The 26,003-nt window shown below is 47.4% G+C and overlaps 1 protein-coding gene across 2 annotated transcripts in view; it reads right to left on the bottom strand.

The window, feature by feature from the left end:
- The window catches only part of LOC138472766 (chloride channel protein ClC-Kb-like), a 639,821-nt gene that overhangs the window by 213,922 nt on the left and 399,896 nt on the right, over positions 1-26,003 (bottom strand). For both annotated transcript variants that reach the window (XM_069611097.1, XM_069611098.1), the window contains exons 4-5: positions 18,602-18,733; positions 17,879-18,018 (exon numbers count right to left, since the gene is read on the bottom strand). In XM_069611097.1, the coding sequence (XP_069467198.1) occupies positions 17,879-18,018; positions 18,602-18,733 (272 nt within the window). The remainder of the gene's footprint in view (positions 1-17,878; positions 18,019-18,601; positions 18,734-26,003) is intronic.

Here is a 26,003-nt window from a genome sequence, read left to right as displayed (position 1 = left end):
AAACTGTTACGTCACAGAGGTAGAAAACGGGCCTGCGAGCCCGAATCGAATGAGAAGTTGCCTGGAACCTATGCTCCATGAATTTGTCCCTGCTTGTTTCTTCTAATAAACAGCAGTAACTAATTGCTCTTGTGTGACCCTCTACTTCTTTGGGACGCGGAAGGAGTTAGGGCCTTCCGAAAGCTGGAGGTCCGCGGACCCCGGGTACGGCTCTGCAGACCACCAGAAATTACCTTAACACAGAGGGGGACTGTAGTTGTGGTTGCTGTATGGTTGGTTGTTGCTGTGCGAGTGGTTGCGCCTGTGGGGCGGGGCTTGTTCTGGGCGCTCCCTCTAGGGCATATTTTGATAGTTTTTTCTGAAGCCACTTTGCCTCGCCGGCCTTCCTGTCTTCCTCTTTCTGTTTTATCTTTTCTTGCCATAGTCTACAATGGTGAACTATAGTCAGTTGAATCTCTGGCCACGCCTTCGCTTCCATCCCCACCAACTTTTTTAGTTGTCGTTGCACGGGTTCGGGCAGTCCCTGTATCAATATATGATAGAAGATAGCTAATGTTTTTTCCCATGGCTCCCGCGTTTCCAGGCGCCACTTCTCCTGAATTTCTTGGATGTAATTCACAGGATCCTCATTTTCACGCATTTTGCGTGACATAATCACCCCTATGTCTGATGTGTCGGGGTATTGTACCCTTAATGCCTGCAATACCGCGTCCCTACAGTTTGCAAATGGTGACCATTTGTGCGAGGTGTTCCTGATGGTCACCCCAGGGAACCCCGCCCTCTTCCATATGTCATCTGCAGCATCACCCAAAAGTGAAATCAAGAGGCCCTTGACATCGCCAACTGCTAGCCTGTGCCCTGCTGTCAATTTTTCCATTTCGCATATCCATTTCCCTGCCCCTCCACTCAAGGAGGGCAGCCTACACGATGTTTTCCCCATCTGCATACTTCCAGGGTACATATTATGGCCTTGTCCCTACCCTTTCCAATAAGGGCATCTGCGTGTATTCGGCTATCTCCTCCTGTGTGCCCTTATGCTGTGTTGTCTGTACGTCTTCCATGTCATCCTCCATATCGGACAATTTGTCAGGGAGGTCTATAATGTTGTGTGCATGAGGCGTATCCTCTGTTCCCCTGTGTCCCTCCCATTGGCATAAATGACCCATGTTGTGCACTATCACCAGCCCCTCCCTTTTGCACCCCGGGAGATCTCTGAGCCTGTTGACATATGGCATGTATGTGGCTGACGATGTTACTGTCTGTAATGTATCCTCCCTCCGCGCGCTTGTACCTTCCTGTCCTGCTGTTTTCCCTTCTTGTGTTCTGCATTCCCATGACGACCGTGTGATGTAGAGTTTGCTGAGCCCCTCTCCGTTTACATCGCCTGGTCCTCTGCATGTTTCTTCCTCATCACTGCAGAACCCCCTCCAGAATGTGAGCTTTGTGCGTGCGCGTGGGTATCGTACTGTTACCGTTTCCAAATCTATATCCACGCACTTACCTGCATCTTCAGTATCCGGCCCTACCTGGTTTGCTGCCACCAATTCACTACCACTACTCAACTTACTCCCCGTGTCCCTTTAATTTTCTTCGGGAATTGGCATTGTATCAGGTCTGCCTGGTCACGTGTTGGGAGACCATGACTGAGGCAGAATTACGGGGGTTTCATTTGTATTTTGCTTCGGATAGTCACAGTGATGGCGGGTGTCACCTTGGCTTGCAGAATGTGGATTGCAACATCGCCACATTGGCTTTGGTGACTCCAGCCAGGGGCTGTTCTGCGTGCTCAGCATCTTGTAGCTCTGTAGTTTCTATGAGCTGCTTCTGCCCTGTCGGCTCTGTTCTGAGGCCTACTTCGGTTTGGGCTGTATGTCGTGACATAATGTCCATAGGGCAAGGAGGTGGTGTGCGTAGTGTGATTCCTTGTGCATCGGTCCATCTATAGGGTCTTGTCCACAGGGTTAGTAGCATGAAGCCTCTGCAAGCATAAACACACACTCTTCCGACGTCTTGCGTTTCTGAGATGCGGTTGCTGGCCTATGTGGAAAATGATAATGATGCATGTCTGTGAGTGTGCGCGGTCGGCTAAATCATAGCACTGAACATGTTCTTCGTGTGGATTGGTGTGTGAATGATCCAGGTGTGTGACAGCACATGTGTTTTCTGTCTGTCGTGGCTAAGTCGTCATGTCATCTCTAACAATGGCAGCTTAGGTTGTGAAGCGTTTAGTCAAGCTGGTCCATGCGATCGTTCCCAGCTCCGTCTTGGTTCCCGCCACGTATCTTGTGTGGGATGTAGTCTAGTTTTGCAGGTGGAGTATGGTCATGGTGTGTGTTGGTATTCGGGGCAGTGGGCAGAGGTGCGAACTCATGTGGCCGGTTATTCTTTGGTCGTGACGTCATCTTCCAAAGTTTAGGCGTCGCTTGAGGGAAGGGACACTCCCATTTTTCCTCTTCACCCCTACATGAAAAGGCCTCATCTAGGCCTGGTATTACTTGTGTGTGCCTCATTCCCCTCACCTCCTTCTTGGTTCCAATCTTCTTTTCTTTTGGGTCTCCCCAACCCCCATCAAATGTAGTCTGCCTTCTCTCACAGACTGTCTCAGTTGTCGTATTTTCTTTCTCACCTCCCTTTCTTGAGGCTGCCCCCACCGCTTTGCCCTTTCATTTTAGCCCTTTCTCAAACTTAATTCCTTCTGCTCCGGCTTTTTTCTTCTCTCCTTCCATGAACCTCGATCTTGCTTCTGCCATACTTCTGACTTCTCATCTTTTCCAGGTCCTTGGTCTTCCTCATCTCTCCTCTCAGCTTCTTCCAGCATGCATGCTCATTCTTGGTTTCCCATTAACAGCCGAACTCTTGCGGCTGCCTTCTTTTATCCAAATCCTGACTGACTACCAGCAACACTTCGGCCAGTATAGTTTTCCTTGGATGGCGCTTTAAACACTGCAATGGCATTGGACAAAGTTAGGAGGCTTTTCCCATTCCCCACAGAAAAATGCAATGGACTAATTTTCAATTCTCGGTTTCAGCATACAATGGTTTTCCAGGGGCCAGCCACCCAAGAATCAAGCGATTCCACTGAGGAGATTGCCTTTTCCAAACCGGTTATGCTTTCCTTGGCAGGCGATCCTTGCTGAGGTCGCAACTCCCTGAGCCTCAGTGATCCACCCTGACACGGCCCCTCTGATCCTCCCCCACCATGCCGAACCACGGTGAATATACCATTGCTAGTTCTCATGTGGAATAGAACATTTCCTTTCTGCTGGATATTCCATACTCCAGGCTGGGGCATTCATGGTAAGTGTCTCATGTCTCTTTCCCATGGTCCCAGAAGGACCTACCCTATCCTGGACCCCTCTTTGCCTCATTAGCCGATTCCCCTGATTCACCAGCTCAGTGGCTTGGCATGTAATTTTGTCAAGGGACCTAAGACTCACCCCATGAACACCACAACCCTGCCCCCATTACCTGCATTTTGTGTTGACCCCTTACCAGAGGTCACTCTCTTTAGCACCTTGAAATTGCATGCATACGCATATGTAAGTACTATTTTTTATTGGGCTAAACGAAGGCTGATAAAGAGATGCACAGATATCAGCACTCATTTCAATTAAACACAGACTCCCTCCCAGTCTCATGCACCTCCAGTGTAATGTAAGAATGTGGCAATTGAAACACTTGCCTCCTTCCACATTTGTCTTTTGGGATTTCTGAGATGTTTGGGAGATGGATGGAATGTGGTGGGTTGTTTGATGATTTTGGAGGGGCAATTTGGTAATGATTTCCCTTCTATTTTCAGTGCAACCAATAACAAGAATCCAGAGTCAAGGCATGAGTAGTAGGCATGGGCATGTAAAGCACATTCAGGGAAGCTAATAAAATTGTAATGATTTCATAGTGGGGTGTGGGGTGCAGCCAGCAGCATCCAAGATTACCGCATTCTGAACACCTCAGACGGCCCTGGGCATGATGTCTCCTGGTAAACCGGTCGATGTAAGCTGCGCGATGATCCACTAATCGATAACACCTCTCGGACCTTCCGTGCACTTGCAAAGCATTTTCCAGCTCCTGCGAGCTCGGGAGAGAGTCTGTATGAGGACGGAGCGAGTGTCTGGAGTACTGGGCAAATTAGGTGCTTTGGTGCAGCTCGGGGGCCTGCTGTAAGAGGCAGCACATGGCAGAAGAAGGGCTGCTGGAAGCGTGCATCCCAGGGCAGTGTGTTGACGCGAGTCACGGGATGTCCGCAACAGAGTGAAGCAACTCTGTCGCAGTGAATAAATGGGTTTCCGCACGCATGCGCTGCAGAGTGCAGGCAGAGCCAGGACAGAATGCATGTGTGTTTGTGTCTCTATGGGTCTGGGGGCTTCCATCTTGCAAGGCCATTGGGCCTCACAACAATGGCGAGAAGGAGGTTGGTCTCCCAAATCCGCGTGTGCAATCAGATGTGCTGACGGAGGGGTCGGAACCCTTGCTTCAATTGCAGATCTGCAGGCACACAAAGGGAAGGTGAGGGAAGGTGAGACAGGCCCTGTAATGCTGTGCGAAAGGAGGTTGTGGCTTCCCAGTTAAGGAAGTTTACGTGCGCCTCCAGCACAATTTTTGGAGAACCTAAGGGGACATTTTGACACTAAAAACATACAAAAAAAGGAAATTATATTTTCCTTCCTCTTTTTCTCTTAGTGTAAGAGGAGTTTTGAGAGTTTTTCTTTACACTTTCATCCTCAATTTGACTGTCCCTGTGCACGTTTTGTCTCACGATCGCAATGTGTTGCGGCCCTTGATTTGAAGAGGTTGCCTGTGCGAACACAGCCTGACATCACAGTGCGCAGATTTACGCCAGCATGGTGGATGACCCAGCAGAAGCTGCAGCTGCCCCGCCAACAAGGGGCACTGGCTCCAATGCCGGAATTTGATATTTCAGGGGCACAGGTGGCCCTAGGCCCCAGATGGAACCTGTAGCTGAAACACCTGGAGATGTACTTCTCTGTGGTTGGGGAGGTGGACGACCAGGCGAAGAAGTCATCCCTACTGTACGCGTCTGGGCCAGCGGTGCTGAAGCTATTGGAGACCCTGAGGCCAGAATATGGCTCCTACAATTCCACGAAGAACTCTGAGGGACCTTTTCATCCCATTGGTAAATTTGGTTCATGATGTGTGCGGCCAAGAAGTGGGATGACTCGTCACTGGGCTCATTCCATGGCAGCCTAAGACATCTAGCAACCACGTGCGCATGGACTAGTGAGGAAGAAATGGTCCACAACCAGCTGATTCAAGGATTTGCCTCGGGGAAACTGAGGAGACAAATCCTGAGGGAGCCGGGACTCACCCTGGTGAGGATCCTGGAAAGGGGACAATCCTATGAGCTGGCGGGCACAAGAGCTTCCAAAATGGATGAGGCAATGAAGATGGTGAAGCTGGAGGATGTGTGCGTCATTGGATGTCAGCAAGGCATCAGAGGTAGAAGGTAAGGAATGGACCACAGGAGAGGAAGAGGGCCGGAAATGATGGTTCAATGCACATTGTGCAGGTACGACCTCTTTCATGTAAATTAATGCCCGGCAAAAGGGCAAGTGTGTGGGAGATGTGGGTCAGTGGACCACTTTGCACGCATGTGTAAGGCTCCGGGGCCAGATGCCACACCACGAGGCCCCGCCAAAATGAGCATCTTTTCTCAAAGACATTTTCCAAAACTTGCACAGGTGGACCAGGATGAGGATCAGCAGGCACATGACCCAGACCCTGAGGATGAGGAGGAGGACTTTTATTTTTTTATTTTCAGCCTCAGTGGCTTGAGAAACAAGAAAAAGATAGCCGAGATGTGTAGTATCAGTGGATGGCTGCGAGATCCCAGTGTTATTAGACACTGGCGCATCAGTGTGCGTAATGGCAATGGAACACTTTGAGGGGCTACCAGGTCCACCGTCCCTAGCACAGGCGAAAGTAAGGCTCTTTACTTTTGGTGGCAAACAACTGCTTCCCCTAAAAGGGGCCTTCATGTCGAGAGTGGGGCATGGGCCAAACATCATCAATGTGAGATTCTTTGTAACCGACGTCAGCAAAGACACTCTGTTAAGTTTTGCCGCATCCGAGGCCCTGAAGATTGTCAGCTTCGCCAACGGGGTCTATGTGAAAGATCTCCACAAGCTGGTGCAGAGATTTGAGGAAGTATTTGTTGGTGTGGGTAACTTAAAAGGGGAGCCCGTCAATCTGCACATTCATGAATCCATCCGCCCTGTGGCGCTCAAACACAGGAGGGTTCCATTCAATCTCAGGGACCAAGTGGACAAGGAAATAGAATGTCTAGTCGATATGGACATCATCAAGATGTGGAGGGGCCACCCCTGTGGGTGTCACCAATCGTGGGGGCCTGCAAACCAAAACAACCAGATTCAGTCTGGATCTGTGTGGACAAATGACTTCCCAACAAGGCCATCAAGCCACCCACAGAGGCCTGTATAGATACAAGAGGCTTAGTTTTGGTGTATCGTCGGCTGCAGAAGTTTTTCAAAACATTGTGCGAGGAGTGCTGGCCGACCTGGCCAGAGTGATTAAAATTAGCGATGACATCCTGGTGTTCGCTGTGTCTGAAACATAGCACATGGAGAGACTGGAGAAGATACTTGAAAGGATCCGGTCACTGGGACTGACTCTCCAAAAGGAAAAATATGAGTTTTTCAACGAGAGAATTAAGTTCTTTGGCTTCGTGTTCCAGCAAGGGGCTGTCACCGGACCTCAAGAAGGTTAAGGACATCAAGGAAGTTGTACCACCAGAGTCAGTCATTGAGGTGGGAAACTTTATTGGTATGGTAATATACTGCGGGCACTTCATCCGGTACCTAGCGACGCTATCAGAACCACTGCGGAACCTGACCAAGAAGGAATGCACATGGCATTGGGGCCCGCTCGAACACAATGCATTCAAAGAGATCAAGGCGGCCCCGACGGCTGAAAGCACCATGGCATTCTTCAATGGCATGGCATGAGAGATCGTAGTGGATGCAAGCCCATTTGGACTGAGAGCGGCACTGACCCAGCAGACCTCAAAAGGAGACATCTTGCAGTTGCGTTTGGAAGCAGGGTGTTGATGGACACAGAGCAACAATATTCCCAAATAGAGCGGGAGGCCCTGGCGGTTCTCTCGGGTGCATATATTTCTGGCTCTACATAATGGGAAGGCCAGTGACGGTGGTGACTGATCATAAACCACTGCTACCCATACTGTCAGAATCATCATCAAAGCCTCAGCACGCATCAAGCGATGGAGGCTGGCTCTCCTCAAGTATGATGTCTCTCTGATATATCGACCAGGGGCGAACAATGTAGCGGATTATCTGTCCAGGCACCCTGGAAGTCCAAATCAGAGGACACTGACATGGATGTCAAGAAGTATGTGAAAATGGTGGTCGAGTCTAATGTACCAAACTCCATGTCAGCGCAGGAGATGGCAGACCACTCTGCCGAAGACAAATGCTTCTGCTTGCTCTGGGAAGCTCTCAGCAAAGGAGACTGGAAATGGGCCCTTATGGGGTTGGACAAGCGCAATCTAAAGGCAAAGGTTGTGCTAGAGTAGCTGTGGAAGGTCAGGAATGAGCGGTCATTCTCTGAGTCGGGGCTTCTGTTGAGGGGCCATCAGTGCAGATTAAAAGTGTGGTTCCCCAATCTTGAACTGCATGTTGATGAGTTTGTGAGGAACTGCGTATGGTGCCAGGCTGCAGCCCCTGTGCAGATGGATCCCCAGATCGAGTCGATGCTGAGAGGGACAAAGCTGTTGGAAGTGATGCATATGGACTTTGGCTCGGTAGGAAGAGAGACACACTTCCTCGTGGTGATTGAAGAATGAAGCCAATACCCAGAAGTTAAGTTTATGAAGTTAACATCGTTTGAGAACATGGTACCAGCGGTGGAAAAAATGTTTGCATCCCATGGGTTCCCGGAGGAGGTGTGTGCAGACAACAGCCTGCCTTTCCAAGGGGCGAGTTTTGCAACCTTCTTGAGTGAGTATGGAGTCAGGCACCGGATGATCTCTCCTCTATGGCCCAGAGCTAATGGCTGAGTGCTTCATGCAGACGCTGTGCAAAGTGTTCAGAATAGCTCACGGGCAGGGGCAATCTCTGCATCGAGCCCTCTGTCAGTTTCTGAGGCAGTACAATACGACTCCACACAGGTCCTATGGTGAGGGCCCCCGCAGAGGTCATGTTCCAAAGATGCCTGCGCAGCAGGGCTCAAGTCGAGGGTACACGTGGGGGGACGGAGTCCTCCCACTTTATTTAGAGGGTGGATTCAGTCCCCCCATCTAAAATGAGAAACATCGAATATCCTCTTTGAATGTGAGAATGAAAATCAACCTCAGGGATCGAACTGCAGTCATCAGGCTTGTAGGCTGGACACGTCACCACTGCACTATATAACCTGATGAAAAATAACACACAACTAAAGGTGAAATGTCTCATTTTGGTACTGCAAGGGAAAACATTTGTATTGGTTCTTGGAGTTTAAAACATGCACACCATTTAACGTTTTCAAAAACACTATTAGAATAAAATTATCCTGTCTTGGTTTTGTCTGTGTGTTCATTTTATGAAAGGCAAATGCAGTTCATCCTGTGCAATTTGGGTGGTTATGCAAAGCCAAATTAATGAAATGCACACATTTCACCTTGATATGCTAATTTCTGATGGGTGATGTCACAACCCATTGCGTATGTTGATGAGTTCCCCCACTTAAATTTTAGGACTTGACCCCCTTCTCCGCGCTCCCCTACAAGATGGCACGTACCAAGAGCCAGGGGTGATCGATGAGGAGCAGATAGCCGATGACCGACGGAGGAGGAATGAGAGGGAGAACATCGGAGGAAGCTGCAACCACCCGCCATATCGCTGGGGGACGAGGTGCTAGTCAGGAACTGGAACCCGGAAGGACAAATCTTGTTGCCCTATGACCCTCAGCCGCTGGATGCGACAGGAGTGAAAGGGTCCATGGTGACTGCATCTGATTGGAATAAGACAGTGACCTGCAACTCCAGCTTCTTCAAGAGGGTCAGTGGCCATCACCCTGTCGACCAAAGCCCAGTGCAGGGTGAGACTGACCTGTGACCTGAAGGCGCCTGGAGCCCTGAAGGAGTGCCAGATCAGAGCCCAGATGAGGAGGACGAGTTTCGAGGATGTGCTGGTAGGAGATATCCACAGAGGGAGTCCTGATGCCGTCCATCACTCCTGAAGGGCTATGTGCTTGATGATTAATGTGTGAAATAGAGTAAGGCACCGTCTGTTACATGTGTGATGTTTTGTAGTTTAGCTGCAATCATGTTAAGTTTCAATGTTTTGCTGCACTATCCTGTTTGGTTGTGTGATATCCTGTTGTGGGATGTGGTGACGTGAGTCACAATGCTGCGTATGTGCTGCCGAGTGCAGGCGGAGCCTGGAAGGGAATCACGTGTGTTTGTGTCTTTGTGGGGGCCTGGGGCAACCATCCTGTAAGGCCGTTAGGCCTCACAACAAGGAGGTGAACCCCAGTGGGGCAGCGACATGGAGAGGTGGGGCTGTCAGGGGGAAGGTTGTGCCTTGAGCCCCAGAGAGACACAGGCCACTGAAGCGAAGGAGCACTGTGTGCTGGAAAGAGCCTACAGCGTGGGAAGCCTGTAGGCTTGTGAAGACGTGCAGATACCTGGAGTCAGAGGCCAGGGGAAGTGAGAAGATTGAGCTCATGCAGTGACCAGGGCCCTTATGGTCAGGTGGGATGATCCAGATGGTTCATCAGGAGACAGGTGGTGAGCTGAAATTTGGATCCGGTGGCAAACGAGGGCAGAGAGCTGGGAAGCCTTCCTTCTGCCCTGAACCATTCGGAACTCAGGACGTTGTGCAGCCCACAGACACAACAAGGAAGAGAATCTAGGGGCTCTGCGTGCTGGTAAGAGAGCATATGGGGGAGCCCTGCCACACTGGGAGATTTGAATATTACGGAGGGTGTTGGCCGTAAGAGGTTTCCGTTGGGTTAGCTATCGAGGAGTCTTGCGGCCGCGGGAAGTACCTAGTTTTGAGGGTGCCTGATGCCATTTCACCGACCTAACCGAAGGATAAAGTTGCAACTCAGGTGACACTGGAAGAAAAGTGGCCCTCCTGTATACCGGTACGCAAGGTACAGAATAAATCTTGCTCAGTGACCTCCCACTGGAGCCACACAGCGACATCGAGAGACAAGGTAATTGTGGGGAGGACGACGGAGGAGGACATGGCAACCAAATCAATGGGAGGCACAGAAGACAGCCACCTTACTAAGAATGACCTCCTTGAATGTATGGCCTCCCATATCCCTATCAAACAGAAAGGAAGTTGTGGAAGCCACAGAGGGGCTACAGAAATCACTGGCAGACCTTGCTACTGACCTGAGGCAAATAGGCTCCATGTCGGAAATACAGAGGAGGCAATACACTTGCTTCAGATAGATGTTATTCACCTGCAGGGTGAGCTGGCTGGTGCCAGGTGGGGCATAGATGAACTGGTCTCCACCATCGAGGACAGGCACAGAAGGGAGAATTTATGGATCCGTGGTCTGGAAGAGGATGCTGAGGGTGCAGACTTACGGGCAGGTGTTCTTTGTTTTTTTAAGAACGTGTTTCCTGAAGTAGTGACGGATGAGATTACCATAGATAGTGTGCATAGAGGGGCACCACTGTGGAAAGCCTCCCCCAGTACAGTCCAGAGACATTATAATTAAGTTACATGCATAAGGGATTGAAGAAAAAAACCTGAAGGCCTCTAAAACCATCAGAAGCTGCTCATGTTTGGCTTCTCATTTCATCACAAAAACCCAGAACATCCTGTACACCCTCTCCTTCTCTCCATCCTCTTCCTCTACTCCTGGTCTTCCTGTGGCCGCCTCTTCTCCTCCCTTCTCTTTGATCACCCCGACAATATTTCTAGGCAAGTCCGATTTATGAAAGTCTCGTTAAAAAAGGCTCTTCCCTGTTCTTCTGCAACCATAAAGGACCACATTGACACCCTCGCTCTAGCCTTGGCCGACTTCTGCAATCACTCTTTTGCCACTGGAATCTTCCCCTGCCCCCTGAAGCACTACCTTGTGCACACTCTTCTTAAGAAACCCTCTGCCGATCCCTTCCGTCTGGCTAACTATCACCCGATCTCCATTACTCCTTTTCTGGGCAAACTCTTGGAAAAGATGGCCATCTCCCAGCTTAACCTTCACACTGAATCTGCTGGTTGTCTCCATTTCCAAAGGTCTGGCTTCAGAGCATCCAGAAGCACGTAAACTGCTCTCCTGAACATCTGTGAAGACCTGCTCTCCAACCTTGACTCTAACCTTCCTTCTGTCCTTATCCTTCTCGATCTCTCTCTGCTTTTGATACTGTCAACCATGCCATCCTGCTCAACCGGCTCCGTGATAACCTGGGTATCGTTGATCAGGCCCTGGTCTGGCTGACATCCTTTCTCTCTGATCGGCCCTTCCAGGTCCAACTGGGGCCCTTCCTCTCTTCCATCTCCCTCTCTACCTGTGGTGTTCCCAGGGGTCTAATTTTTCTCCCTGGCTGTTCAACCAATACCTGGCACCTCTCACCCACCGCATACCTACTCTCTGCTCCGACTCAGTGCCAATGATCTTGGCCTTAATGCCAGTAAAACAGATCCTCCTCATCGGATCACCAGCTCCCTCCTTTCCTCTCACTCTCTGGCCACCCACTCTGGGCCTTCTTCCTGCTCCTACTTGTGAGGCTAGGAACCTCAGGGTCATCTTCAACTCCACACTCTTCTTCTCTCCTCACATCTCTGACGTCTCTAAAAAGTAAAACTACCAGCTGCACCTCCTCTGAGGTATTCTTCCTTTCCTAACTTTCCCCCAAAAGCTCACTGTCTCCAGAGCTCTGGTCCTCTCTAGGCTGGACTACTGCAACAGTCTCTTTCTAAATCTTGCTGCCTCTACTCTCTGTCCTCTACAACTCATCCAGAACAGGACTGCAAGACTTGTCCTTGGCCTCAAGCCCAGGGATCGTATCTCTCCAGCGTTGAAATCTCTTCATTGGCTTGCAGTGACGGCAAGCATCAAATTCAAAACCCTCTGCATTGTCCACAAGGCTTTCTGGGGCCTGGGACTGCAATACCTCCAAATCTCTCTACCTAAATATCTTCCTAATTGAGCCATCTATTCCTCCTCCTCTAACTGTTTGAGGGTTAGTCGCTTCTCCAAGCAAAGAGTTGGGGGCAGAACTCTTTCTTCGGCTGGGGCCTCCCTCTGGAACAGGCTCCCTGCCTCTCTGAAACTTGAGCAGAACCATCCCCGGTTCCGGAAGCCCCTCAAGACCGTCCTCTTGGCTTCCGCCTTCTCTCTTCCTCTCCCCTGCTGATCTCCTGACTGATCCATGCACTGGTCACCTGGCCACCTTTGGAATTCAAGCCCAGGTCCCTGCCTGTCCAGTTGTGATCCGCACTGCCTCTTAGTACCCCCTGTACTTGTGGCCTGCATCTATAACCCTACAGTCCCCTCTATTGCACTGATTAGCTTCCTGTGTCCGCGCTTCCGTGCACCCGCACTTGCCACACGTTGGCTGCACTTTTTGTTGTTTCCTGTGTCTCACACTTCACCCCTACCCCTTCCCTTGCTGTTGCGCAATCTAAATGTCTCAAGGCCTAGTAAGATCTGTGTATTTTGTCCTACCTCTGCCCCCCCCCCTTCTCCTGTCGCGGCTTGAAACACTTGTGTATAGGCACGTTATAAATGCCATATCATGTTCTAGGACTTGGTGGCCCTATCCCTACAGATGAGACTGGCTTTCCGCCCGGTGATGGGGAAGCTAAGGCAAGAGCAGCTTCCATACCGCTGGACTTTCCTGTCTGGCTTGCTCTTTACCTGGGAAGAGAAGCCAAGGCGGTGTACGATGCTTGAGGCGGTGGGCAAAGCCCTGGGTGTTGTGCCAACTCAGGATGAAGAGGATGATTGGGATGGAGGTTGGAAATGGGGGCTGGGGGGTGAAAGATGGGAAGAGGATACCACAGGGGCCAACATGATGAACTTCACTTAGTATAGGGGTGGATCACTGACTTGACACAGATCGCCATCTCGACAGTGTCGCGTTCCCGTTATGGGCAGGTTGTTATTGGCTTGAGGGGTGGCTAGAGACATCTTGCTTGAATGGGGGGGGGGGTTCAAAGCAGGCTTGTCCAACAGTTTGGGTTCTAAAGTTGAAAGTTGGGGGTGGGGCAGTACTGTTTACTCATGCCCATGAGAAAGTTACTGTTCATGTTGTGAAAGGTTTTTGTTTTTATTTTCTATTTGTTTAAGATAGCAAGATGAGGTATCAATAAGGGTAGTACAACAGGGGTGGAAATGTTTCTGGCATGCCGAGTTTGGCAGGGTTGGGGAGAGGCATTTTACAAGCTTGAAAATACCTAGTACTATGGAACTGCAATGCTTGACCCACAATGTGAGGGGCTTACATTCTCCCAGGAAACACAAAATATTGCTCTGTAGACTTAAGCAGCAGGTGGATGTGGTGTTTCTATAAGAGACGCACCTACAGAGGGTAGATATTGCTAGGCTTCACAGCAGGGAGTTCCCACAGTAGTTCCATTCTACTTACAGGCTGAAACAAAGAGGGGTGAGGCATCCTTATAGACAGGAACACCCCCTTTAGTTTGCAGCAGGTGAAATATAATAAGAAGGGCTGCTACCTTTTTCTGAGAGGAGTGCTGGGGAATTCGCAGGTTATGCTTGCATCAATCTATGGGCCGAATTCAGGGGGAGGGGGAGTGGTTGGTGATGCTGAAAGCTAAACCAATTGTTATTGAGAGACCCACTTGTGCAGGAAGAGGTGACAGATGATTTTTCCTACTTAATCCAGTTGATCAAGTGCCCAAGTGGTGCGCTGGGATGCCTTTAAAGCATCTAAAAGGGGCACTCTGATCTCCAAAGCTGCTGCACTTAATAAATTTAGGAGAGAACAGACAGCGCTACTGACTGAGGAGATTCAAAATAAAGAAGCTGGTCACAGGAACACAGGTTCTCCTAAAGCCTTTAAAGCTTTGCAATGGGCAAGAAGGGAGATTAATATGTTAAAATACTCCAGGGTGGAGTTTAGAATTCTCCCGATGAAATAGCAATACTTTGAGGAAAGTAACAAAGCAGGGAACATTTTGGCCTGAAAATTAAAACAGAGGCTTATATCATGTAGAATAGCGGGCATTGTTAATAGCAAGGGGGGATTGGTCCACAGTGATAAGGAAATCCTGAGCGAATACGATCATTTCTATAGCTTCTTATACTCGTCTGAGCAGCCCAACCCCGACCAGATATGCCAATTTCGGGAGAAATGTTCTATGCCCTCGGCTCTCCACAGAGAGACATTTCTAAGGAGACCATTCTAAAGGCGATAGCCTCACTAAAAGCAAGGAAGGTACCGAGCTTGGACAGCTTCCCGGCCACATTCTATACACAATATTCTGGTTGCCTGCTGGGCCCACTCCATCTTTTGCTTAATAAGATGTTGATTTTGAAGGTCTTGATACACACTATGGGCGATGCTAAGATCTTGCTTATTGCTAAGCCAGGGAAGGATCCGGAATTTTTAGCCTCTTATCGGCCCATAGCTGCCCTGAACACAGACATTACGTTTTATGACAAAATATTGGCATGCAGGCTAGACAGTTCTGCCTACTCTAATTTGGGAAGACCAAGTAAGGTTTGTGCAGGCTGTTCAGAAGATTATAAATCTTATTGATATTGCTCACAGAACGGATACTCCAGCTGTGTTACTGGGATTAGATGCCGAAAAGGCATTTGATCGGGTGAAATGGCCTTTCCTCAGGGAAGTCCTGGATCGATTTAATCTGGGCAAGAGCTTTGTTAAAGGGTTAGTCTCTCTCTATTTGTACCTGGTGGTAAATGTTGCAGCTAAAGGGAACCTATTCCAGGGGTTACACTCTCCAGGGGCACAAGATACGGATGTCCCCTTTGCCGGCTCCTATTTACCGTAGCTGTGGAACCTCTGGCAGTAAGGATTAGGGCAGAGGAGGGTATCTATGGTATTACATATCAGAGATTAGAACACAAGTTAGCACTTTTGCAGATGACGTGATCATGACACTGTCAAATGCCGAAGCCTCCATCCCTAAATTGTTAAAGATTCTCTGAGAGTTTTATGGGGTGTCGGGATTCAAAGGGAATCTGGACAAGAATGAGGAATATTTCCTGTAGCGTAGGAACTCAGGCCATACTGCAAAAGACGACCCCCTTTAAGTGGGCCACAGGGAAGCTAGAGTATTTGGGAATTCACCACCCTGCGATATGTGCTAATCTGTACCAGGACAACTACCCCAAATTATTTGAAACCATTAGAGTGGAACTTCTGTCAAGAGGGATGCGAGCAATCTCATGGTTTGGAAGGGTAGCATAAATTAAAATGAACATTTGGTCCCGCTTACTGTACCACTCCCAGCTCTCCCTGTTGCCATCCCATCCAAGACACTGGTGAAGATGCAATGGGATATTGTGGAGTATGTCTGGAAAAATGGGAAGGCTAGGATCGCTAGGACTACATTGTATAGGTCTAGGGAGGAGGGTGGGGTGGTGCCGCTGAACATGAATCGATACTTAACAGTGGCACAACCGACAGTGCTCCATGATTGGGTCAACCCCTATATGACCAAGGGCTGGTGCCACATTGAAGAGGAGGTATTGGGTAAACCCCTTCCATACATCCCCTGGTTGGAGAAGCAGGACAGGCCACTGAGTGTATATGAGCTACCAGCAACAAGGATTACAATGCAGGTTTGGGACGTAGCGGTTCGGGATTTAGGTTTCTCACTTTTTCCCTCTCCTCTTGCTCTCATTCCCTATAACTCCAATTTCCAGCCGGGACACGATGGAAATGCTTTTGCAGACCAGAGAAGGGGGGATGCAAATTCTTAGCACATATATTTACGGATGGTCAAATATGGTTGTTTGAATCATGTAAAGGCACTTTTGGAATTAGGGAGAAGGACAGATTCCAGTACTGGCAACTGAGGCACTGGGCAATGCAACCCCCCCAACAAGAAGGCACTAAGGTGCTAACTAAGTTAAAAAAGTCATCCTATTGCCATCCTATTGCCAAGCGACACAAAAGGGCTCATATTGTGCTTATATTCTTGCTTTAGCAATGAGGGAGAGGATGCGTTACCCACATATGTGGGGCTCTGCAAAGGGACCTGGGGGGGTCGAGATTAACTCTACAGGGATGAAGGGAATCCTGGAGGAGCTTGGAATAGACTACTATACTGACTCTGGATAGAATGAATCATGGTAGTATGGTGAGAGATGATGGGCTGTGCTGGAGGGAATGTGGAAGTGCTGGCACATGCATACATATTTGGCAGAGATGCCCGAAACTGACATGTTATTGGACTGAGACTTTGAATATCCTTAAGAGTATCACTGGGGCTTTCATGCAGCTGGACCCGACAATCTGTTTGCGGGGGATCTTTGGGAATAGGGCCAGGGTTAAGCATTGTACGAACATCCCTCTGCTAAGAACCATGCTTGTTATCGCTAAGGCCACGATTGCGCCTGCTGGAAATCGCCAAGAATACCCTTGGCTGATGATTGGTGGACATGCATGTGATCATTGGTGGCAGCGGAGAAGGTGACCTACTTCTCAAACAATGAGGTTCAACCTTTTTTGGGGAAATGGAATTGCTTTCTTTCCTATGCACGTGTCCATATCAAGGACTTTACGTATCCCTCCAGACTTAGAGTTATGGGTTTACTCGATCACATTTAGAGTATTCTTGTGATATCCTGGGCTGAGAAGAGGGGGTGCTGTAAGCCTTCAGGAGAGCCTCTGGTAGTCTGTGGATTTTTGTATTACTTTCTTGTTATTGTAAAACAAAGGGGGTCTGGGAATCTCTCTACCAGCACGGACACAGCCCAATGACCTGTTCTTGGGTGAATAACCCCTGGGAGAGACTCTACCAAGTCTTTAGCTCACTGTCCCTTTCACAGAGAAGAAATGTCCCGCATATCAGCCTTTGTCCTGCCCAGGGGCAGTCCAGCGCCGAAATGCTAGGCAATTCTCCTCTGAACAAGAGTACCAACAGTAACCCCATACACGTGTTTCAGCCTTGTTGGGCATCATCAGTGAGGTGAAACTGTGCCTCTCTAATAACAGTGAGCAATGGGTCCACGTCTGGATCGCCCTGGTAACTTAGGGTGAGACCCAAAGTTAATTTATGCAAAACAAAGCGGGGTCTGGGAATCTCTCTACCAGCACGAACACAGCCCAATGACCTGTTCTTGGGTGAATAACCCCTGGGAGAGACTCTACCAAGTCTTTAGCTCACTGTCCCTTTCACAGAGAATTAACTTTGGGTCCTACCCTAAGAAAAAAAAAATTGTGCAAGGGACAGTGGGCTAAAGACTTGGTAGAGTCTCTCCCAGAGGTTATTCACCCAAGAACAGGTCATTGGGCTGTGTTCGTGCTGGTAGAGAGATTCCGAGACCCCCCCTTTTTTTCTCGTTATTGTGTTGTTACGTTGTAGTGCATTAACCTTGGAAATGTGCACTCCCACGAGAGGGGTGAACCGCATTTGTTCTGATATGAGCATTGTTTTATTGTATATTGCTATATTATTAAGAAATGCCAATAAAAAGATTCCCAAAAAATATTTCATAGTGTGCTGTGAATTTCCAGTAATAGCCTTCTTGAGATTAAAGTACTTTATTTCAATGAATCAGCAACAGGCTGTTGGCTAACACTGGGTGATTTATCATACTGCAGAAAGGACCCACACTCCTGACCTCTGACCTTTTAGCCATCCTTATATTAGAATATTAGATTGTAACTTTTTTAGCTCCTAGTCGATGTATCTCAATAACTTGCTCCACAGGCCCTTACCACTTTGCCGAGGAAGATGGTGCTTCCAGCTGCCAAGGTGCAGGTTAGCCCTACCACCTTGGCACCAAAGTTTTTAATGGTGAGGTATTCCTCCAGCATTACCCCAGTGAGGATGGTTTTGAGCTCAGGAATACCAGAACCTAGAAAATAAGAGCAGAACATCAGCAAGGACCACCTTGAGCATCCATAGGTTTGAGAAGACATCAGACAAGTCAATGAGAATACTGCATTGTGACACAGCCTAGTCAAGTTTCCCCCGCCCCCCACCCACCAAACCCATGCTAAGGCATATGCGCCCATGCATCACATTTCAGGGTAAGGACCCAACTCTGACCATCATTTGCACGTGCCAGCATGACAATTCTTGATAGCCACAACATATGCCTAGATGAAGGCACTACTTCGGACAGAATTTGTGTGCACGAGGGTGGAAACAAAACACTGCCAACATCTGCATGGCAAAGCCAAGGACACAAATTGCCTGATGTGACCGATGGGCAGGCATGGCTGATGCAGCCAGAGCAAGCGGGCAGTTATGGGCTCTCTAAATTCCCAAAGTTCAATTACATCTAACAACAAGGTTGCCCCAGATGCTTATGTGCGGTCCCGGGCAGAAAGAGAATGCAATATGAAATGCCAACTACTGAAATCATTGCCAAAGGCCAAACCAGCGTATCCTTCTTCTAGTCATCCACTCCCCTTACCATTCTCAGTGTGATTTACCTCCAGAGTGTGGTGTGATGCTCTGGGCAAACCCAGTGGAAAAAGCTGTCAGTGCAATGGGATAGACAGTCCACGACAGGTACTTGAGTATCATGTGTTGTTCTCCAATCTCCTGGTAAAGCCACCTGTGAGCTGAGGGAAAAGAGACGGGATATAAGGAGCCGTAATGATTCAGGCAAGGCACACCTAAGGTTCCCCGTGTAGCTTCTGTCCTGGGACTAATCACTCTACCGTTGCTTACACTCCACAACCACCCTCTACCTATCCCCTGAAGCCTCTGCTACTCTTTCTTAAATCTTTGCCCACTTTGATTCTCATTCCATGTCCTTGCTTTCCTTGTGCCCGCTTCCTCTCCTATCTTTGGTGATGTGCCTTCTCCGAACTCCCCCGCACCCCTACATTTTGTGAGATTTTCCCACCCAGATTTGTTTTAGAGTAAATTCGAAAGATGTGCGGTAGTTTTCAGTTCTTTTTCATTCCAGACAGATTAACCACTCATATGAACACATCTTGAAACAAATGCAACCCTTTCACCCTGGGCGATTGTTTTTCAAAATTGTTTTATTTCCATTACACATATTTTTTGAGTGTAGTCTGAGGAGAGTGTGCATTCCTTATCCTTTGTATATAAAATGACAATGTAAATTATAATTGATTGGGGGTATGCATGAGAAGTTGTGCTTTTGGGGAGTGCAATGTCTCCTGGAGATGTTGGTTGTTTGATGCCCCATCTGCTTGAGCAGCAAAGGTTTTAATATGGTGTGGTAGTTGTAGCACTGTGCCCCACACACTCCCTGGATCTGGGCTATCTGGACAACCAACACATTGTGAGTATATCAAATAATATCAAGGTATAACACGGTGTTGCATATTCCTCCAGATAGATGGGAAGGCCCGCAGCTCCTCACTGTGTGATTGGCCTAACATTGTTGATTACCAATTAGGTCACTACATGATTATTTAAAGCAGTTGCCTATGTGAATGTATTAAGTCATAAAAGGGACAGCTGAGACAAACAGGGGAGTCTTGGACGGTCTATTCAGAGAGTGATATGAAGAAAAGTAGTGAGTAGGCCCTCCTGAACCAGCACCAGGGGTGGTATGATATGGCTTTAGGATTTATGGAGTGGACATTTACCTTAACAAAGTAAATTAGTGCTAAGAGTAAAGCCTAAATAATGACATAACCTACCTACCATGGTGCCAGATTCCTAGTGCAGAAATAGAAAGGGCTTTAATTGTGCCTAAACTCCGGTTGGTTCGTGGTGAGGTGGGTAGCTGCTGGTAAGGAGTTCTCTGTTTTAGCTGCCTGTACCAAAAAATATCGCCTGCCCTATATTATATACCTTGCTTTTGGAACAATAAGCAGCCCAGAGGAGTCTGGCAGCAGTGATCTGGTGGTTGTATATTTCACAAATGCAAGATTATAATAAAATGTGTGTACCAAATTTAACTTAATTTTGATTTGATTTGAATATTTATGATACACTCATGACAGACGTAACCTTCTAGCAGCACAGCTGATAATAAAAATCACTGAATCAGTGTATAAACCAAAAACTATTTTAGCGGCCAGAATAGCCCCCATAACATCCCATGGCGCCTTTACTTAAACAGGAATGTCTTGAATTTCTTTACCACTGAGGTCACAAGTAAGCGTCATCCTTTGGGTGCCCCATAGCTGTTTAATCCACCTCTTTGGCCAACACAACCTCTTTGGCCAACACAACCCCTGTGGCATCCCCGGCACCCTTCCCTTGCTCGACTTCCCCAGTTCGGCCTCCCTAGCCTTCCCCCAGGCCCTGATTGGAAGTCCCAGGGTGTATTGTGAGGGCGTAATCCCTTGCACACACACTCCCTGCGCCTCTTTACCACTGAGGCCACAGGTAAGCGTTGTCCTTTTGGTGCCCCATAGCTGTTCACTCTACCTCCTTGATCCTCGCGGCATCCCTGGCATCCTTTCCTCGTTCGCCTTCCCCAGTCCTGCCTCCCTACTCCTCCTCTTCTTGTGAATATTAGCAATTGCCACATTTAGATAGAATTGTGATTGTTAGCTTGCGTCAAATCTAGACAGGATTGTGAATGTTAGCCAGTGCCACATTTAGATAGAATTGTGAATATCAGCCTGCGTCACATCTAGAGACGACTATGAATGTCAGCCATTGCCACATTTAGATAGAACTGTGAATATTAGCCACTGCAACATTTAGATATATTTGTGGTTATTGGCTTGCGTCACATCTGGACAGGATTGTGAATGCTGGCTTGCGTCGGATCTAGACAGGATTGTGAATGTTGGCCGGTGCCACGTTTGGATATAATTGTGAATGGTGTCTTGCGTCACATCTAGACAGGGTTGTGAATATTAGCCAGTGCTGGATATAGATAAAAATGTGGAGATATTCACATACCACATCTAGAAAGAACTTGGAAATTAGAACATATCACATCTAGATAGCGAGGCCAATAACCAACCCACTAACAATCTCACCCCTCTGCATACACCTCTCAAACTCCAACCAAACACAACCACAACCCTAAATCACAGCAAACCGCACAAACTTCACTACACTGCAACAACAAAACAAATCACACGACGGCTACCGACCGAAAAGCACACCTAAGCTGAGTGAGCGGTGCTAACCTAACTGAAGCTGCCTACAGCACATCACCGCTCTCTTGCACTTTTCCCGCTCGGTCCCACTAACTCACCCCCACGTCCTTTCCTTTTTCAGATCTACCAGAGCACCAGAGGACCACTCCGGTGGTGATAAGTGCACGGTACAAATATCCTTTAACATGCAGTGCTCGACGAAACTGATGAAGCATCTCAAGGACCCTGATCCCTCTTGAAATATTGTTCCAAAACGTTGGACCAAAAACTGCAAATCTTCTATCTCCCCTTGATACATACACTGATGGAGGAACAGTCATGAGCAGCAGATCTCTTAATCTTAAACCCCTAGATGGTTGGTAGCGACAAATCTTGTCTCTCAAACAGGCCAGTGTAAGTCCATTTAAGCATTTAAAAATAAGGCACGCCAACTTCAATTTAATACGTTCCTGCACTGCCAACAAGTGCAATGCTTGACGGGATGGAGATACCCAAGTCCAACGGCCCCATTCTGAGATTTTTGGAGCCTGTACAGTTTAGCTGAGATGCCCATCAACAGACTTTTCAATAGTCCATATGGGTATTGGTTAAGGCACCCACCACTGTTGCATGATCTTCATCTGGGATAAATGGTAGGACCTGCCGTAACAGTCTGAATGAATGCAAAATTGCCTGCACCAAGGCTCGTACCTGGCCCTCGATACCAAGGTTATCCTGCCAAATGCAGCCCAAGTGTTAAGGCTTGGAAGCGAACTGCAGCTCAATGCCCAGGGGTTTAGGGACTGACAATTCTTTGATGGCTGTGAGTAGGTATCTGGGTCCAAACAATAGAAGCACTGTTTTGGATGTTTTCCATTGAAGTTGATGGATAGGCATCCACTCATTAACCTCCTCCAGGCATCGTTTGACCCTGATAAATGTTTCCTCAAAAAGCCCACTTTTGATGAAGATCTGTGTGTCATCGGCGTAGGAATTATAATTCATCCTGTGACGCCTCCGAATCTCCAATAAAGGTAACTACAAATTAAAAATTAACAGCGACAGTGAGGACCCCTGTGGTACTCCACATCCCATCATAGTGAGATATGAGATGTAACTGAATTTAAGGCCCTTTAGGAACGTTTATATGGCATGGATGGGATTACACCAGAAAAAATCGGAGTCCAAATAACCGAACTAACTCAGGAAGTTGGTAAATTACTGTTTTATTAACAACTGTCTAAACCAGGGAGGTACCAACGGACATACGCTCAGACTCTCAATGATCTCCGCACAAAATATAGACTTTATACTGAAGAATGCATCAGAATGATGTCGCACTACGTGACAATAATGAAAACACTATCAAGAGTCGGGATTGGTTAAGGGCGACATCTAAGTATACAATTCTATAAGAGCTAGGATTATTATTGGCTACCCGTTCTCAGGTGGACAACTTATGCCTTCCTCTGAAAAAAAATGTATTTCAGAAATATTAGCTACCCAATTTCTTATTGATCTTCAAACTATAAGGTCCTTCGTTATATGGACTAATATCATTGTTTGGCACACTTGTGCCATGCCTGGAACATTTGGTTTATTAGTCGCATGTAAGCCCAGATCGAGGTGCAGGGAGATAGGACATAAAGCTACCTCACCACCCAACTAGCCTTGCATCTCTCATCACCCATGCCTTATGCCATAAAATTATTTTTGTACTTGCCCTTGCAATGTATTCTTGCCTTTGAGAATGCACGGGAGTGAGGGTACTTGCTGATCATGTCTGGAGCTCCAAGTTCAATTCTATTTCCATTTTTGGCTCACGTGACAGGAGACCATGATCTGTTCCATTTTGCAGCTTTTAAATGCTCTAAATGAATGAACACTTGGCATCTCGTGTCTTTTCTTGCACCTTCATGTGAGAAGGTTCATCCTTCACACTGTTGTTCTTCTCCATTGTAGATAGCTGACCTTTCCTTCTAGAATCTTGACTTCAGGCCAGGCAGCCTCACCACACATGTCCACGAGCCTGCTTTTCTGCTGTGACACAACTTTTCCTTTCTGTTCCATGGGTTCTGGCTTACGAAATTCATGATACCAATGTCCAGTTTCTATACAGTGGCAGCTTTGCCTGCATTCTACTCTCTACTCGTTGCTAGCTTCTATGATGACTTAATCTACCTTGCGTTTCAGCATCTGTGCATTTATTGAACGGTTGTTTTCTACAATACGTTGTGCACATGTAATCTTCTCCTTTTACACTTAAGGGTTCATTCAATCTTTTACTTCATCATTATTATTAATTAGGATCCATACATCAACTTCAGCCAATGTTTCGAGACATGGAACACACTTTCTCATGACAGTACTGGCTCATCTTCTTTGCTTCGTTTCATATTCCTTCAGGGAGTTCCTCCGTCAGGTTATTGTCACTTCGGGGTACATTTAACAGGTTCTCTCAGTAGGTATCTTCTTCCAAAGACTTGTTGCAGTATTGGCTCGATGGCTGGTGTGAAACATGGCACAGTCTCATCTCCAGTATATGGGAAGCAGGGGGCAGGATCTCCTGCAAATGTATACAGCTGTTCCTTTATATAGCCACCCAGTTTGACCTGCTGTTCATGCTCAGACACTCTCCCCACCACTCTCGGCCGAGCAAGCAGGATGTGGTGGTTGATCATATTGAAGTCCGTGGAAGGGGCCAGCATCGCTAACAGTGATAGATCTCCCCAATCAGTGACCTCTAAAAGGTCATCCTGAACAGCCAACAGGGCTGTCTCTGTTCCAAACTTGCGTCAAAAACCCAATCGAAATGGATCAAGAAGTGACTTTTTCCACAGAATCCTGCAATTCGCAGGTAACCACCTTCTACAGAATTTTCCCAGGCCATGGAAGCCCTGCAATTGGCTAATAATTCTGCAGACTAATGGGATCCATGTTAGTCTTTTTTAATAATGGCGGTAAAATAGCATTTTTGAACCCCTGCTGCACTATGCCCTGATTTAAAGATGTATTAATAAACTCAGTCAGAAATGGCGTAATCTACTGAGCCATACGCTTTGTAGCACAGGCAGGAATGGGAAATATAAAGTCGTTAGTAGGTTTCAGAGCTTTGACTCGGGAATGCACATAATTCTCAGATACAGGATGAAAATCGAAAAGGGCAGTCAGGCTCACTGTCCCCACCCACACTAGTCCCAGTTACCTGTCCTGAGAAATTCAGTGCTGCAATCTGGGCTTTAGCTGCAATGTCTATCTTGATAAATTCAATTTTCTCCTTAAAGAACTTATTAAAAATGTTAGCCTGTACCAGGAATGGTTCAATAGTAGAGACCTTGCAAATGGGCTGACAAAACTTTAAGAAACAGTTATCTTGATTGATTAATTGCTGCTGCTATTTCCTTATGAAGGAAATCTCTCTTGGACTTAAAAATGGCTTGTTTATAGCTACAGAGAGCCCTTCTTGCCTGCAAGCCCGCTCTGGGGTTTTGCTCTCTTCATTTCTGACCTGTTAAACTGACCAATTTGTGCAGAGGAACCAGATTTTGAGTGAACCAAGGTTTAGAAATTCAATTCTTCTTGGGTTTCAAAGGTTCAGCATTATAGCAAATTGCATCGATGATCCTTGCCTCGGCAGTGAGGAATTCCTCACTCAGTAATGAGGCATCTATAGAGGCTAACGATTCCTTAATTTCAACTCCTGAAATCTTTTCCAGGTCTTTAGATTTCAGGACTAGTATATAAATCTATCTTTAGTGTCCAGTATATTCCCCATTGGGGGGGGTTAGGGTGAAAAATTGTACAAAGTGATGGGACCGGTAAACCGGTAACATCTCCTTAAATTAAATATGATTGCCTCTCACCAAAAGTATATCCAAACAGTGATCTGTTACGTGGGATGGCGAGGTTCCAAATGGTCGCAGGCCCAATTTCCCAGAGTTCTTTTGAATCTGGCCTTGAGGGGTCATCTAACCAGATATTCCAGTCACCTGTGAGTAGTATCTCTCTACTTTTACTCCCTATAATTGTTCAAAAGGAGGCCAGGTTTTCCAGAAATATTCTGCCTGGTCCAGGGGTTTATATCCCAGCACCATTTTAACAGAGGCCTTTTGGCGATAACCCAATATTCAGCTGCCCCACCTGCGATTCATCATCCCATTCAAGAGTATGTAGATGGGAAACTTGTAGTGAGGTCTTGTAAATGGCTGCAATGCCCCCCCTTCTTGTACTCACACAATTTATAGATTGTATAAGGCTCTCTTCTGGGACCGAATCGTGAAAGGAGGCCTGAGAAACATCCAAAAATCATGTTTCGGTGATCATAAGCAAGTCCAAAATGTACTCCTCAATAGGCCCAGCCACTTCTGTAGAATGAGCACAAGCAGACTAGCATTAAGACTGCCTTAATTCCTGTATTAATAGGGTACATTAATTGGGTACAATAAGCCACTGGCAGCCAATGCATCATCTGAAGTTCCATTGAGATTGGTTCTTTACCGCCCAAATGAAGCAGTCTTTAAATAATATGGAGGTTGTGCGGTCCAGTCCTTGGCAATGCCAACTACGCCAAATTGCAAATTTCAAGGCGACTAGCAAATAAACACATTCACCAGCTGAACTTTTGGAGAGAAAGTAAAGTAGCTTAGTAATCCTCTAGGAATGTGAAGTTGGAAAAAATAGGGTTCAATACCAGAGTAACCCAATCATTTATTAATAAAGAAGAATCGAGACATACCCCTACATTTTTATCCTTCTGTGCTGGAGCACGGCACAGCCCAAGAGAAGTAGGCCAGTAAGTTATCTAAATATA

This window comes from Ambystoma mexicanum, chromosome 8, assembly GCF_040938575.1.
Source record: "Ambystoma mexicanum isolate Mex_15411 chromosome 8, UKY_AmexF1_1, whole genome shotgun sequence".
Classification (NCBI taxonomy): Eukaryota; Metazoa; Chordata; class Amphibia; order Caudata; family Ambystomatidae; genus Ambystoma; species Ambystoma mexicanum.
The sequence above is the reverse complement of the archived record's forward strand: the minus strand, read 5'-3'. Positions and strand labels throughout refer to the sequence as shown.